Source organism: Anolis carolinensis, chromosome 2, assembly GCF_035594765.1.
Source record: "Anolis carolinensis isolate JA03-04 chromosome 2, rAnoCar3.1.pri, whole genome shotgun sequence".
Lineage (NCBI taxonomy): Eukaryota > Metazoa > Chordata > Lepidosauria > Squamata > Dactyloidae > Anolis > Anolis carolinensis.
Genome location: NC_085842.1, coordinates 218,434,013 through 218,450,661, shown reverse-complemented (window position 1 = coordinate 218,450,661; position 16,649 = coordinate 218,434,013). Strand labels below are relative to the sequence as shown.

Genomic DNA, 16,649 nt, shown 5'->3' with positions numbered 1-16,649 from the left:
TACTTGTCTTTATGTTCTATGTGTTGAAATTTATACAACATTTTAAACTCTTCATTCTTACTGTCTTGCAAAAATTAGCCAGACTAAAATTTAAAATGTGCAGCATTTTTCAATCTTACCAATACCAGGCAATTTTTAATCAAGGTAATGCAGAAGAATTTTTCTCTCCATTGAAACTGAAGGAGTTTGTGTAACATGTCAAACTAAGCATTGGACTACAACTTCTGAGACCAGGGCTTGAATCCCCACTGGCCATAGAAACCAGTTGAGTGACCTTGGGCAAGTCACACACTCTCAGACTCAGAGGACGGCAAAGGCAACCCCTTCCAAACAAATTTTGCCATACAGGTTTGCTTTAGGATCAACTATAAGTCTGAAATATGGTAACGAAGGCACCTAGTAAATGTAAACTCTTGGGGGGGGGGGGGGGAATATGCAAAGATATGGACATCTCTGATATTAATATTGCGTATCCTTGTAGTTTTGCATGCTGATTTATTAGAGAACACTGAATGGTTGTGCCCATTAACTCGGGAGCATTTGTGTTGTTTGGCACTGATAGGTCAACGTAGAGTGCACTGACATGCTTCACTATTTATCGGATCCGAACATGTTTGCAACTCGAAACAAAATGAAGCTCTAGGAGGCTAGAAGAAGTGGAAAGACATTCCTTCTGGGATGTGTTGTTTACAAGGAACTTTAATGGTAAAACTCCTGCTATGGCCCAGTTCCATTCCCAGTGTTTTTCCCAGGGAACCATGGTGGTGCAATAGGTTTGTGCTGTCCGAACTGCTGACCTGAAAATCTGAAGGTCAGCAGTTCGAATTAAGGTGAGCTCCCGTCTGTCAGCTCCAGCTTCTCATATGGGGACATGAGAGAATTCTCCCAGCAGGATGATAACACATCCGGCCTGGGCAACATCTCTATAGACGACTGATTCTCACACCAGAAGCGACTTGCAATATATTCTCAATTCGCTTCTGACACAAAAAAGTGTCTTTCCCATCCATGTGCAACACAAAAATCCAATAGTGGTGACAAGGACACAATCTTTCAAAGTCTGCAAATGAATCCAAAATCTAGTTTATTTACAAAATAAAGGAAATCAATCTACTTGACTAGAAAACCATCCATTATTTACAAATTGCAGTGGGAATATCTGGTGGCAAAGCAGTGAGTGTTGGACTTTTTCAGAAGGCAGTGATGCACAAACCAAGACTAGTATTGACCCGTCAGGCAAAGTTTCAAACAAGCAGCAAAAAAGGAATTGGATCAGAAAAAATGTTGAAACTATGGAGCGAATATTTAATCAAAAGCAGCATATGCAGGTTTTGGACCTGACGAGGCCCGGTACCTAGGCTGACCTAGGATAAATAGAATTGGGAGCCCATGGTGGAGGAAAGAGATATGGGCATGAGTATGTATACTGGGAAAGAACAACTAACACATTGTCAGCTCTCAAGTATGCCTTTTGAAGAGAAAAACTGTAAAACGGATTCAGTGGTACATGAGGCTGGCAATTTCTCAATATCCCAGTTTATGCACATGCTGAGAATGAGGGTTTCAGGGCTCCCAATCCGCATATAAAGAGGCTCATAGGCAGCTAGCAAGATGGGTGAATCAAAAGAAGCAGAGGAACACATTCATTCGTAAAAACAAGGTGCCATGCAAGTTTCCCACCGCAAGAACCAAAATGTCTTCATCTGGTGCTCCCAATTTGAAAACATCTTGGGGTTTTCCTATCAAGGAACAAGACAATTGATGTCTGTTGGGACTTGGGTGGCATTACTTTTTCTTCAAGGAGCCCTTGGGTTTTTTCTCTTTCCCCAAAGGCTTTGTCCCTTTTTCCTCTTTCTTGGCTTTGGCTTTATCTAAATTCTCATAGAGGGTTGGTTCCTCCTTTTGCCTGTGGAAGGAGAAATGAAGAAAGAAGGATCATGCTCATCAAACAGCACTTAGGAGAGCGCCACAAGGCCACAACATACCGAAAATGGGAAATAAAGAGGAGATTTGCCATGGATTGGGAATGGGGCAGAGAAGGGAAGGTTTCATAGGAGCCCGAGGGGCCGGCTAGGCTCATTCATATAGTGTCAAACCATATCCAAACTACTTGAGAGAGGCATGCTAAAAGTGCCTGTAGTATAAACGCATTTTCCCACTTTCAATACAAGCATTCATAGGTAAAGGTAAAGGTTTTCCCCTGACATTAAGTCTAGTTGTGTCCGACTTTGTGGACTGATGCTCATCTCCATTTCTAAGCCGAAGAGCCAGCGTTGTACGTAGACATCTCCAAGGTCATGTAGCTGGCATGACTGAATGGAGCGCGTTACCTTCCCGCCAGAACGGTACCTATTTATCTACTCACATTTGCATATTTTCAAATTGCTAAATTAGCAGAAGCTGGGGCTAACAGTCATGCCGGCTACATGACCTTGGAGGTGTCTACGGACAACGCCGGCTCTTCGGCTTAGAAATGGAGATGATCATCAACCCTCAAAGTCAGACACAACTAGACTTTAGTGTCAAGGAAAAATTTTTTTACCTTTACTCATGAATGCTTGTATTGAAAGTGGAAAAATGCGTTTACACTAGCATGTCTCTCTCAATATGATATGATATGATAGAACCAATTAGAAAATGAGTTTTGCGGCAAGACTGGTTCAAGTCTGGAAACAAAAAAACGTACCTACCATCGACGATTGGATTATAAAATTATTTGACATAATCCAAATGGACAATCTGACTCAAAAACTAAGAGATGTGAAGGAAAATACGGACTGATCAGGCTTTAGAAACTTCATTCGAAAGGACGGATATACACTAGCAATAGACTTATCTGACATATGAAAATATTTTAAAATATCAAGACCTTTTTTTCCATCACTCTTGTCTCACTATCCCTGAAAAATGTTTTCCTCGCTTTCAATGTACTTAACACTAATAATATAATAAAAATTACTAAAAAAAAGAAAGAAAGAAAGAAAATGAGTTTGTACTCCTGGTGTTTTGTTGATTTTTAGGAAGGTGGGTTGCCAAAAATTTGAAGAGTGAGGCATTTGTCATGGCTGCATTGGGAAAGGCATAAATTGATCTAGTCTGATGTGTACAGAGATTACTAAAATGCAGGCAAAACGTCAGGAGAAAATGCTGCTAGAACACGGCCATCCGGAAACCACACAACACCCTAATGATTCAGGTTGTGAAAGCCTTCAACAATACAGAGAATGTTTGGGAAACAGCCATGCTATGATCAATCACTGCTGCTGTCAAAATGTTATACCTTGCCCTCATTACATTTGTGTTCGCTATCCTTTGCCTACAACTACATAAGATAAATAACCATTGAATTCTTACTTGGAGGATTTTCGTGAAGCTTTTGCATGGGAGGTCTTCTGTGCAGGTGGGTAGGTAATATTCCCATATTCAGACTCATTTGGTCTTCCTTTCTGAGACTGCAGCAAAAAAAACAAAACATGGAGTGGGTCATGCTTGGTGTTCCACTGCTGTGCTTCCTTACAAACACAACAACAGGAATGAGAGAGAGAATACACACATTGCAATGCCTAGGGGGGACTAAGTCTGAGAATCTGGCTCTGAATTTTCAGCAGTGCTGCACAGGCCGGGACAGCTCATCTCCAACCCTTTCTCCTTCATAAAGCATGCTGATATGACAGGACAGCTGAGTGACGTGCTCCATACCTGCATGACATCCAACTTCTTCTTGGTGGTCTCTATAAACTGGCAAATGGCCATATAGATGAACTTGTACTGAGCTTCAGTCTGCACCATTCCCGAGCGCTGGGACCGGACCATCTGAATAACTTTTGGGATATCTATATCACAGTCCAGCCCTAGAACGAAATGAGGAAAACGAAGAAGAGGGTGAAGCAGCAGCAATGGAAGACATATATATGTCAACAAAGATGTAAATCTCACAGAGCATATCTATGCACAGTCCCAAGAAAGTGGTATAGACAAGAAAGTTCACTGTATCATATCATGGTTTGCAAATGCACTGTGCTGTGTGTGTTAAACTGGAAAATGAAGTGCATGAAGCCGATTGGCTGAGCCTGCAAAGACCTGGGATTGATTTGATACAGTTTCTGTTCTGCTGCTGCAGAACCAATTTGGACAATTTTCAATGCTGACTGAGTACTGCTGGTGAAGAGAGCGGTGTACTCAGAAAGGCCTTGCTATTTTAAGGCCTGTTTGCTGCTGAGAAGAGGGTGAAGAACCAGGACTGTATTCTTCTCTGAAGCAGATTTGTGGACTGAGAAAGGACCAGTTATGACTGTGGACTTCTGTAAGTGATCAGAGGGAACATTGTAAATACAGTAGAGTCTCACTTATCCAACACTCGCTTATTCAACATTCTGGATTATCCAACGCATTTTTGTAGTCAATGTTTTCAATACATTGTGATATTTTGGTGCTAAATTCGTAAATGCAGTAATTACTACATATCATTACGGCGTATTGAACTACTTTTTCTTTCAAATTTGTGGTATAACATGATGTTTTGTAAAATCATAACCTAATTTGATGTTTAACAGGCTTTTCCTTAATCTCTCCTTGTTATCCAACATATTCGCTTATCCAACATTCTGCCAGCCCGTTTACGTTGGATAAGCGAGACTCTACTACTGTTTTTTGATCTCTTGGAATCAGTAAAATTCCTGTATTGTTGTTCTGCAAACTGAGTGGCATGTTATTGTTCTGCGGGTGACCCTGGATCGTGGGCACACGTAAGAGCTTCCATTTATCATCATCAATCTGTAACATATCATTGTTCCAAACCAAACACAAGCTGGCCACAACAGTAGCAGTAACAGCAACAGCTTTGAGGATAGAGAGGGAGAAAATCTTTTAGACCTCTTTTATATCTCTCCCATTTCACACAGACTACATGGCTTGAGGGTTAATAAAACTGAAAGCTGAGGATTCCTGTGCAACCTTGGGAAGTAATACTCTGTTTGCAAAGGTGACGTTCTCTTGCTCATCACCTACAAGCAGACTGAAAACACTTTGCCATACATTTGGAAAGAAAGAGTGAGGGTGGTCAGTTGCAGAAGCTGTTTGAGGGACCAAGAACTGGGCATTAATAGATGCCTGGCTCATATCTCCCAGGATAGAAGAGACAGGCGAAATCTCAGTTACAGTATCATATAGAGGATATTGAATCTGATGTAAACTGTTTTTTGATGTATATGTTTATATTGTAAGCTGACCTGAGTCCCCTGATGGGTGAGAAGGGGGAGGGTTAGAAGTGATGTAATAAAATAAATAATAAATAATAAATAAAATAATATTATGCACTTAGTGCTCCCCTTGAGGTAAAGTTAAAGATAATGGTTTTTTCCCCTGACATTAAGTCTAATCGTGTCCGACTCTGGGGGTTGGTGCTCCTCTCCATTACTAAGCCAAAGAGCCGGCGTTGTCCATAGACACCTCCAAGGTCATGTGGTTGGCATGACTGCATGGAGCGCCATTACCTTCCTGCCGGAGCGGTACCTATTGATCTACTCACATTTGCATGTTTTCAAACTACTAGGTAGACAGAAGCTGGGGCTAAGAATGGGAGCTCACCCTGCTTCCCAGATTTAAACTGTCAACCTTTCTGTCAGCAAGTTCAGCAGCTCAGTGGTTTAACCCACTGCACCACCAGGTGCTCCAGTGCTCCCATTAAGGAAATGAAATATGTACAACCATGTCTATAACCAAAAATGGATATATTTGCATTATGAACTATTGTATTTATCATATTCCATTACTCATCTCCATCTTTCCTAAGTACAATGAAATCTCGACTTGTAAGCGACCCAATGTACACGTTTTTGAGATACGAGCTTGCAATTCTTTCCTCTTCAGGGCCATTCTCCCATACCATAAATTCCCTGATACTACAGACTTTAATGAGGAGGCATTTGTCCTCCTGTCAATACTCTGCCTCTAACTATATAGGTAAAGGTAAAGGTTTCCCCTGACGTTAAGTCCAGTCATGTCCGACTCTGGGGATTGGTGCTCATCTCCATTTCTAGGCCGAAGAGCCGGCATTGTCCATAGACATCTCGAAGGTCATGTGGCCAGCATGACTGCATGGAGCGCTTTTACCTTCCCGCCGGAGCGGTACCTATTGATCTACTCACATTTTGCATGTTTTCGAACTGCTAGGTTGGCAGGAGCTGGGGCTAACAACGAGCGCTTATTCTGCTCCCGGGATTTGAACCTGGGACCTTTTGGTCCACAAGTTCAGCAGCTCAGCGATTTAATACACTGTGCCTCCTATACTATTGGAGAAGCTCCATCCTTCAGTCATGCAAAGGGAGGAGGCAACCTGGCCTTCTCGCTCGCTCTCTCTGCCCTAAATGAGATAACGTTTTCAGTCTGCATAGCTAACATAAAGTCCATATGGCATGGATTCATCAGAGAGATGTGGAAAAGCAGTGGACTCACCTTTTGTGGAGATCATATCCACAATCATATCAATGACAATGATGGTCCCAGTGCGACCAATTCCAGCGCTGTGTGGAGAGGCACAAGACGGGCATTAGGAGCACGACAATGCATTCGGAACCGTGTGCAGCTTAGAATTGCCCTTCATATTTTGAAATTAAGGTTTAGTTAGTACAGGGTTTTGTTTAATGACTAGTTACAGAAAGGTACATCCTTAGTGGAGAAAAGCAACCCAGTGATTCCAGTCATGAATGCCTTCGATAACACACTGAGTCCACTGTATTCCCCATTAAAGAATGTTGCTTTACAGATGTTAACAGGTGGTAAAGAGGACTTCTGTACCCTCAATATAATGAAACAAACTAATTGTCTTTTAATAGTAACCTGTGATCCACCTCGGGCCATGAGGAGAGGCGGGTATGAAAGAAAATTATATTATTATATTATTGACACAATGACATAATATGACACAGCAAACAAGATAGATATGCTGGATTTCGTATCACAAAATCACAAGTTGAAAACTTCCCAAGCGTTTAGGACTGTGTGATGTATTTTTGGATGATGCACGCAGATCCCAGTAGGGTGGCCTTTTGCAGTTGGCAGATCGTAATTTTGTCAATGTTTATTGTTTCCAAATGCCGGCTGAGATCTTTTGGCACAGCACCCAATGTGCCAATCACCACCAGGACCACCTGTACTGGTTTCTGCCAGGGTCTTTGAAGTTCAATCTTGAGGTCCTGATAGCGGCTGAGTTTTTCCTGTTGTTTTTCATCAATCCGACTGTCACCTGGGATGGCGACATCAATAATCCAAACCTTTTTCTTTTCCACAACTGTGATGTCTGGCGTGTTGTGTTCCAGAACTTTGTCAGTCTGGATTTGAAAGTCCCACAGTATCTTTGCGTGTTCATTTTCCACGGCCTTTGCAGGTTTGTGATCCCACCAGTTCTTTACTGCTGGGAGGTGGTACTTGAGGCATAAGTTCCAATGAATCATTTAGGCCACATAGTTGTGCCTCTGTTTGTAGTCTGTCTGTGTGATTTTCTTACAGCAGCTGAGGATATGATCAATGGTTTTGTCACCTTCCTTGCACGGTCTGCATTTTGGGTCATCAGCTGATTTTTCGATCTTGGCCTTAATTGCATTTGTTCTGATGGCTTGCTCCTGGGCTGCAAGGATCAGGCCTTCTGTCTCCTTCTTCAGTGTCCCATTCGTGAGCCATATTATTATTAATATTATTATATAACACCATCCTATTAAAACAAGCTAAATATTTGCCTTTGTTTCTGCAGCATTACATTGCTGGGTCATTTTCCACTTATGATCAGCAATAATCCCAAAGCTTTTTTTCACATGTACTGCTGCTAAGACAAGTATCCCCCATTCTATGCCTGTGCATTTGATTGTTCTAGCCCAGGCATGAGCAAACCTCGGCCCTCCGGTTGTTTTGGACTTCAACACCCACAATTCCTAACAGCCCACTGGCTGTTAGGAATTATGGAAGTTGAAGTCCAAAGCACCCGGGGGGCCAACGTTTGCCCATGCCTGTTTTAGCCTAAATGTAGAATTCTTCGTTTGTCTCTGGGCTGGTCTAAGTGTCAACACTTGTGCGGTCTAAACACTGTTACTTTCCTCTCTCAGTTAATGACATATGTATTCCACCATTGTCTACAAGAAGAAGCCGATTTGCAAAGTGATCGGTTCTGAAAAGAGAAGTACTTCGGACCTTGGGCTCTATTGTGTGTGCACAACACTTATGAGGTGAGGAAGACCTGTCTATTTGAACTGAGAAGGTAAAAAAATGGAAATGCTAAAGTTTCTCTTGCCATCATCATTCTCTTCCTGCATCATAAAGAACATAACTATTAAGTCTTTGGAGCAGAGTTGTTTGCAGGAAAACTGAAATCACAAGTAGGACACTGTGTTACCTTCCAGATTGGCTTTCTGACCATTCTATGGATTCCATAATCAGCAAAAGACTAATCCCTCAACATTTGTGCTAATCAGTTGGCTTACCTGCAGTGTACTACAATGGATCCAGCCGCAGGGATGCTTTCTTGCTTCTGGTTGATTTGGTCAAGGAAGCCAAGAACTCCTCCAGGTTCACTGGGAACTCCATGGTCAGGCCAGCTCAGGTATTGGTAATGCCAAATGTCTCTCACTGCTTCTCCCTAAACAACAACAAGGGCAACTTTATAGCCTCATACAGCAGAAATCTGCTACTCCCTTTGTCTCTTGTCCTCTCCTCTCAGTACACAGTAATGTCATGCTGTAATTACTGTATTTACAAATTTAGCACCAAAATATCATGATATATTGAAAACATTGACTACAAAAATGGCTTGGATAATCCAGAAGCTTGGATAAGGAAGGCTTGGATAAGTGAGACTCTACTGTATATGGTCAGTGTAGCCTCACAGCTCAATGCAGTTAAACGGCATTATATGACTCTCCACTGACCATATAAAGCAGTTTTAAAATCGTCCTGCCTGAATGAACAAGAATAGCTCTGCCTGCGTGAAAGGGGTTTTTGGAGATATGGAATAAGCCACAAGGAAATTGGTAGACTTTGTTCAACTGCACAGATGTTCATTAAAGTCTGTTAAAATAATTCACTTTATTAGATTCCCAACAACTCCACAAATCACAACTCTGCAATTATAATTATTCCTAGGTAAAGGTAAAGGTTTTCCCCTGACATTAAGTCTAGTCGTGTCTGACTTTGGGGGTTGGTGCTCATCTGTATTTCTAAGCCAAAGAGCCGGCGTTTTCCCTAGACATCTCCAAGGTCATGTGGCCAGCATGACTGAATGGAGCGCTGTTTACCTTTCCGCCAGAGCGGTACCTATTGATCTACTCACATTTGCAAGTTTTCAAACTGCTAGGTTGGCAGAAGCTGGGGCTAACAGTGGGAGCTCATCTCGCTCCCCAGATTCGGACCACCGACCTTTCAGTCAGCAAGTTCAACAGCTCAGTGGTTTAACTCGTTCTGCCACTGGGGGCTCCTATAATTATTCCTACACTTCAACAAACTAGTTATTTTAAGATCCTTCTGGTTTGAAATGGCATTGTGATTTCTTGTGTCACAGGCCCCTTCTACACTGCCATATAATCCAGATTGTCAAAGCAGGTAATCCACATTATCTGATTTGAACTGGATTATATGAGTCTACACTGCCGGATAATCCAGTTCAAAGAAAATAATCTGGATTTTATATGAGAGTGTAGAAGGGGCCCCAGCAGCTCTGCTAAGGCATTTGTAAGGTCAGGCAAATTATGACGTACAGGTTCATATTCAAATCCATGACAAAAGGAGCTGTTACTGGAACCAACTATATTGCAGAACCAGGAAAACTTTAACCTCATGTCTGATGCCCTGACCTAAAAGTGCCCCGCAAACCACCACCACCCTTATATGGACACATTTTAAATCATTTAAAACTATTTCCTGATTTGTTAGCAATACCACAAGACTGTTGGTTAACTTCCCAAAACTTTCTCTTGCATACTTCTGCTGGCAACTTCCCAAGACTAGCAATTGTATTACTTACATCATCGATGGGTGAGATACGGAGCTGTCGGAGTTTATACTCAAGGGCGTCATGTTCTCCAAAGTTTTCCACTATATATGGTCTATATTCTTTGCTGCTTCCCACCTCTGGCCAGTAAGGGACACATTTGTTCTAGAAGGGAACACATTTTCCTCAGGTTAAATGTTTACATAATTTTTGGGAAATCCAAACAAGTTTTAGCAAGTCACATACACAGTTGGGAGACAGAGGCAGCTGGCCGGACCTTTCACATCACCCCTATAGCATTTCCACTAAAAGCTGATTCAGTTTTTCCCATTCACCACCATGCATCTGAAGCCTAGCATTTAGGAATAGGTGTGAATGGCAGGTAAATGGTGGACAAAGAAGGTTAATATCAAACCGTTAAACATTTCCCTGCTCTATCTGATCACCTGTCTGTATTGCTTTGCAACAAAGTCACCCTGAGCTTTTGTGAAGTCTTGGCTCTGCCTTTCCTCTCCTTTGCTTCGGTTCCCTCTGTTTAGGTTTCCCAGTAGTGTAGATGCCTCCATTTGTATTAGTTTTTGGGTGGAGCTTAAAAATTCCCTTAGAGGCCAGACTTAGTTGGTTTAGTCCATTTGTCTGCACAGAGCTTTCTTGCTAGGGCCTCCTTTCTTTCTGCAAGAGAGCTTCAGAGTTTAGAGGCGTGGATATTGTCTGGAAATCCTAGGCCCTAGCAATCCAAAACAGGCATTCTTAGCACTAATAAACTCTTCATATACCATCAGTCCCAGTGACAACAGAAGCTTGCAGTCAACCCAAGTTTCACAAAGTAGAAGACCGAGTCCTTCGCTTTACATCAGAGGCAAAAGACTTTCAAGGATCCCAGAGAGATGACTGCAACCAGCAAAATCTCCTTTTGTAATGTATTGTTTTAAGCTATCTTTCAATAGCTTAATTCTTTATTCATCTTGTTTTCAGGAAACCCGTTTTAGTTCACTTTCATCTTGCCTAAAGTGCCCCTGTATGTTAAGGGTCTTGACCTTAATAGAAGGTATATAGATAACCCCCGAGTAAAGCCAGACACTATAGTTTTCCCAAAGGCTCGGTTGTGCCATCACAGCTTTTATGTCTTTCCTGTACTTAGCTGCTTAGCTACTAAACTCTATGATTAGCAACATTTCTCGGGAGAGTTTGAACATTACTGCAGGAGATGAAGACAAAAGAAGCAAATGATAAAGTATATATTGTGAAGGCAGATGGATGACCAGATAGGACTACTTTTGGGGGACAAGGGCCTCTACTCACTCTTCCTTTCTCCACCTCCCGGGTGGTCATCACAATGATGCGTGAATTTTCTTGCCACACCATTTGCCAGAAATCATTGATGGTGGCCTCCAGGCAACCTTGGCTAGCAATGTACGTTTTGGTGCACTCTTCGGGGCTAACCATTGTGTTCTGCAAAGAATCAGAAACGTCAGGAATTGTTGAAAGCTTTCATGGTTGGAATCACTGGGTTGCTGTGAGCTTTATGGCCATGTTCCAGAAGCATTCTCTCCCCATGTTCCTGCATCTATGGCAAGCATCCTCGGAGGTTGTGAGATCTGTTGGAAACTAGGCAAGTGGTGTTTATATAACTGTGGAATTTCCAGGGTGGGAGAAAGAACTTTTGTCTAACAACCACCATGTCAGACTACACAGAGAAGCCATTGAAATCCACAAGCATGTGGACAATTTCAACACAAAGGGAAACCATGAAAATGAACAAAATATGGCTACCAGTAGTAAAAAAAAACTCTAAAATCTGGACAGTAAATAAAGAACAACACTCAAAGGACAGGGGAATTCCAGACAAGAAACAATCAGGGTCAGCTAGCACCACCCAACAAAGGATTCCCCCAAGCAGGAAGCAGCCAGGCTTTGAAGCCGCTAGGCTATTCAATGCTAATCAAGGTCATCTATTGCAATATTCAGACAAGAGTTCTTTCTCCTACCCTGGACTTTCCACAGATATACACGGAAACCCACTTACCTAGTTTCCAACAGACCTTACAACCTCTGAGGATGCCTGCCATAGATGTGGGTGAAACGTCAGAAAAGAATGCTTCTTGAATATGGCCATACAGCCCAGAAAACTCACAGTAACCCAACATCAGGAGCTGCTTTCCAATTATGGGTGTTTTTCTTGTGAACGCTAAATGTTTTGTCAAGCAAAGTTATGAAAAACAATGAGTACCACAATTAAAGTAACTTTTGTAAGAAAACATTGCAGCAAACAACAACAATGCACTATTTTAACCAATGATAACAAATAGCAGTTTAGAAGGAACTGTCCAAGTCAGTCAGATGACTGGTGTATGTTGTTGGTACTGACAGGTAGAATCATAAAATCATAGAGTTGGACGAGACTCCATGGGCCACCCAGTCCAATTCCCTGCCACTCATGGTTTGTTTTGTCAGAAATATTAAAAAAAAATAACTAGATATTTTTAATTACAAAAATGTGAGGGTTAAATAAGCTAGTGTCATCCTGAGGAGAGTGAATTAGGCCTTTGTGTGAGAAGGCTTGGTGTGAGAATGAGTAGCTTCGGTAAGATAAGCCCCAGTGTGAAGGCTGCTGTGTAAGTTCGGTGTGAGAGGAGGCTCTGTGAGAGCGAAGCTGTTTATCTGCATGAGAAAGAAGCCCAGCATGAAATTAAAGAAGCTGGAAGCAAAGAGACAAAAAAGGGAGTATAAAGAAATTTATTTGTGTTATGGGAACCTTGTTTTTGTAAAAAGTACAACCATATTATTTTGCTACAAAGAAAAGCCTCCAAAAGAAGAGATAACATTGTGTCTTTTTGTTCTTTTTATCACTTTTGGCTTCTGGTGCTGGGTCACGCCGCTGCTAATACGTTACGCTGCTATATATTTATGGAAAGAGTCTTTTGTTAATAAACCCACTCACCCAACAAGCTTTTCCTGACGAAGATTCAGGCTAGATCTACACTTCCATATCATCTAGTTTTTGAATCCAGATGATCTGATTTGAACTGGATTATATGAGTCTATACTGCCATATAATCCAATTGAAAGCAGATAATCTGGATTCAAAAACTGGATATATGCAGTGTAGATAGGGCCTCGGACAAAACAGTCAAGAATTGGAGCCTCAGTATTTCTTTCTGCCGGACATGGCAGGAGACTCTTTTCCTCACCTTGATGTAGTTGGCGTTGATATAATCTGATCCAGCAACATTCCCATCTCTGTCTTGGAGGACGACACGGGAGTGGTCAACTAGAAGAGCAGAGTTAACATGTCATTAAAGAAACATTGCCTTTGGGTAAGGTAGCATCTACAAGCTGAGTAGTAAAAGGAAGCCATATATTCGAACTGATCTTTGCAAATCATCTCTTAGGGCCCTTCCGGACAGGCCCTATATCCCAGGATCTGATCCCAGGTTTTCTGTTTATCCCAGAAAACCTGGGATCAGATCCTGCCTGGAAGGGCCTGCAGTTTCTTAATCTCACTGGGCTATTTTGTCATATAATCCATATATATCAAGCTCACAGAAAACTCTCAGCAACCCACTGTTAGAACAATCTTTGGTCAAATTACGCAACAGAATCAACAGCGTGCCATGTATGAACCACTCCAAACTCCAAACTTTCAATCCTTCATTTGGAGGAGGACTTTCCATCCAAGACTTTGTCTCTGTGACAATGTACTACAGTAGAGTCTCATTTATCCAACACTCGCTTATCCAACATTCTGGATTATCCAACGCATTTTTGTAGTCAATGTTTTCAATACATCATGATATTTTGGTGCTAAATTTGTAAATACAGTAATTACTACATAGCATTACTGCGTATTGAACTACTTTTTCTGTCAAATTTGTTTTATAACATGATGTTTTGGTACTTAATTTGTAAAATCATAACCTAATTCGATGTTTAATAGGCTTTTCCTTAATGCCTCCTTATTATCCAACATATTCGCTTATCCAACATTCTGCTGGCCCGTTTATGTTGGATAAGTGAGACTCTACTGTACTTCAGTTCAGAGCATTTGCTTGTTTGAAACACTGAACAGACAATACTTCTTGCTGAAATGCTAAGGTCATTCTGTCAGCCTCTGTGGCAAGAGACCAGTTCAAAACTCACATGGCAAAATGTTCTTATAGCGGTTCTTGCACTTATTTTCTGGTCTTTGTCCCTCATTCCGTTCATGCAAATTCTTAGTCTCCTGTTTCTGCAAGCTCTGCAAAAGAAAGGGGTGGAGAAGAAGGATATTTAGGAAAAAGAGAGGCTCACATGGCACTTTGGAAAGTGGGAGAGGAAACATAAATGTTAAATACGAGGCTCATAGGCAGCTAGCAAACATAAATGTTTGGAATCAATGTCCAAGTTCTGCTTAGGAACGTGAGGTGATAGCGGCATCATCAGCATAGTGCAATAAGGGGATTCTCCTTATTCCAAGCTTGGGGAGATGTCCAATAAGATTTCTTCCAGATCATTGATGAATATATTAAACAAGATAGAGGCAAGTCACTTCCTATTGGGAAAAGGTTTGGTTTGGAAGCTAAACCATTCAAGTGGATCCAATTTGGCTCCCACACTTACCTCGGGAACATCAGAAAGTAAAAACAAATCGGAGCTTTAAAATGGGAGCCCACAAAAACATCACCAGGATCCCCATTCTGTCGGTGAGCCACTCTCCTCTCACGTCAAGCGCAACTCTCTACTTACATCAAACTCCTCCCAGAAGCCACCTTTGGCTGCCTCTTCTATTTGGCTCCTCTTGTTGAGCATTTGAACCCGGTCTTCAATGTCAGCTGCATTCACCCGGGTGGCATTAAAAGGCTGGAGGAAGGGAGAAGCACAAAGAAATATGTGGTTCAAAGAAGTAGCTTTTCCAAGCCAGAAATAAAAGGTAGGAATCAAAGGACAGGGCTTTCTGGCATGTCACAATATAGACTGGTTCATCCCTGTCCATGCATTGCTTTGTATGGTTCCAGCTGAGACCTTCATCCCACCCTTGCCCTGCCTCACCCAGGCTGGATCTACACTGCCATAGATTGACAAAGCAGATAATCCACATCTTCTGCTTTGAACTGGATTATATGAGTCTACACTGCCATATAATCCAGTTCAAAGCAGATCACCTGGATTTTATACAACAGTGTAAATCCAGCCTAAGGCTGCATCTATTTCACTATAGAATTAATGTATTGTTGAAGGCTTTCATGGCTAGAATCACTGCAACCCAGTTGTATCTTGCCTTGGTCATTTATCCAAAATTTCACTTGGTTTAAATCTGCTATTGCTCTGGTACATACAAGTAGTAAATGGTTTCTATATTACCTTGAACACACACACTTTTGCTTCTCCTCTCTCTAATTTAATTTGTATGTTAGTTTTTTATATTTACCTGTCTTAAATACACATAGGATCCAGAAGCCTCTTCAATGCCAGCCTTCTTAAAATGATCCACGAGGTCAGACAAATTGCTGAACTTTTCTGGGCCACCGATTGTGTACTTTCCTTTCTAAAGGAAACAATACCGAATATTAATTTTCTTAGGATATTGTCAAGACTAACATAAATGAATCTAGGGCCATTTAGCAACAATAACATGTCGGCTCTCCTGATCAAGCCCCCATAAAGTTAATAGGAACTACAGCTACTCCTCTTCTTACAAAGTTCCCATTTTCTTGCACAGAAAAAATGTCCTGGAGAAGCCTGGCAACAAACCTCAATATTCAATACAACTTATTCACAGCAATTTATTCACCTGAAAGGGGTGTAAGGGAATCCAGGATGTTTAGAATAGGAAATTTCAATATAACCATTTAAAATGTACATATCTAAAACCATAAATTATGTGTCCAGGCTTCAACCGTCATTAGTTCTAGCCAGCCAATGTTCTTGATTTTTTTATGTTGAAGGTTTCTAAGCGACACCATAAAACAACATTCTAAATATCATAGCATCAACCATCCTTACATCAATCAAATATTTTTCTTTTCAGTGAGGTAGAATGGTATGGATGAAGGAACCTACTTTTTGTTCTGGCTACTCTGTTAAAATCAGAGAAAGCAAAGAAACAATGAGGGCCATCATAAATTGCCATCGAGAGCTAAACTAGAGAAAACACCAATTTTCTAGATTAATTATAAAACTGACTGGGGAGATATCTACCTTTGTTAGGACATCAAATCTCAAGATGTCCCCAGATGTCTTTCAGAAAGTTCCTCTGGAGTGAAAACTGAGGATGGTAGGACAGAGTCAAAACAGAAGTCTAGTTTCTGCTTGGCTTGAAGTTGTTTCTTTTGTTGACTATTTTGCCACAAAAAACCAACCCTAATTTCCTTGGGCTCCATACTGAGACCGGGCACAATGATAGTCCTTAGATGGTAGCATCTGCCCACACTTTGCCTCCTGATTTGCCAGATTCTGTCTTTGGTTTTCAGTCTAAAGATGGCAGAAGGAGACCTAGGAAAGCACATCACAGACAACTTCCATGGCAAATGAATCCAGGATCCTTTCTGGGACTCTCTTTCCTTTCTGTTCAAAATACAAGGAATGCTTTATGGGATACATCTTCTCAGGCCTTTGCCTCTCTCCCTATATTAATATGTTTTTCCTCATTCAACCAATTCTACATGTTTCAGCCACATCTACGGCAGGCATCCCAACC

The 16,649-nt window shown here is 41.4% G+C and overlaps 1 protein-coding gene across 4 annotated transcripts in view; it reads right to left on the bottom strand.

Annotated features, from left to right (window-relative positions):
• Positions 1-1,067: 1,067 nt before the first annotated feature.
• The window catches only part of ptpn6 (protein tyrosine phosphatase non-receptor type 6), a 47,390-nt gene continuing 31,808 nt past the window's right edge, over positions 1,068-16,649 (bottom strand). For all 4 annotated transcript variants that reach the window (XM_062971789.1, XM_062971790.1, XM_062971792.1 and 1 more), the window contains 11 exons: positions 15,381-15,497; positions 14,699-14,812; positions 14,114-14,210; positions 13,165-13,244; positions 11,276-11,425; positions 10,007-10,138; positions 8,472-8,626; positions 6,454-6,521; positions 3,700-3,851; positions 3,355-3,452; positions 1,068-1,906 (listed from right to left, as the gene is read on the bottom strand). In XM_062971789.1, the coding sequence (XP_062827859.1) occupies positions 1,786-1,906; positions 3,355-3,452; positions 3,700-3,851; positions 6,454-6,521; positions 8,472-8,626; positions 10,007-10,138; positions 11,276-11,425; positions 13,165-13,244; positions 14,114-14,210; positions 14,699-14,812; positions 15,381-15,497 (1,284 nt within the window). In that variant the 3' untranslated portion in view covers positions 1,068-1,785. The remainder of the gene's footprint in view (positions 1,907-3,354; positions 3,453-3,699; positions 3,852-6,453; positions 6,522-8,471; positions 8,627-10,006; positions 10,139-11,275; positions 11,426-13,164; positions 13,245-14,113; positions 14,211-14,698; positions 14,813-15,380; positions 15,498-16,649) is intronic.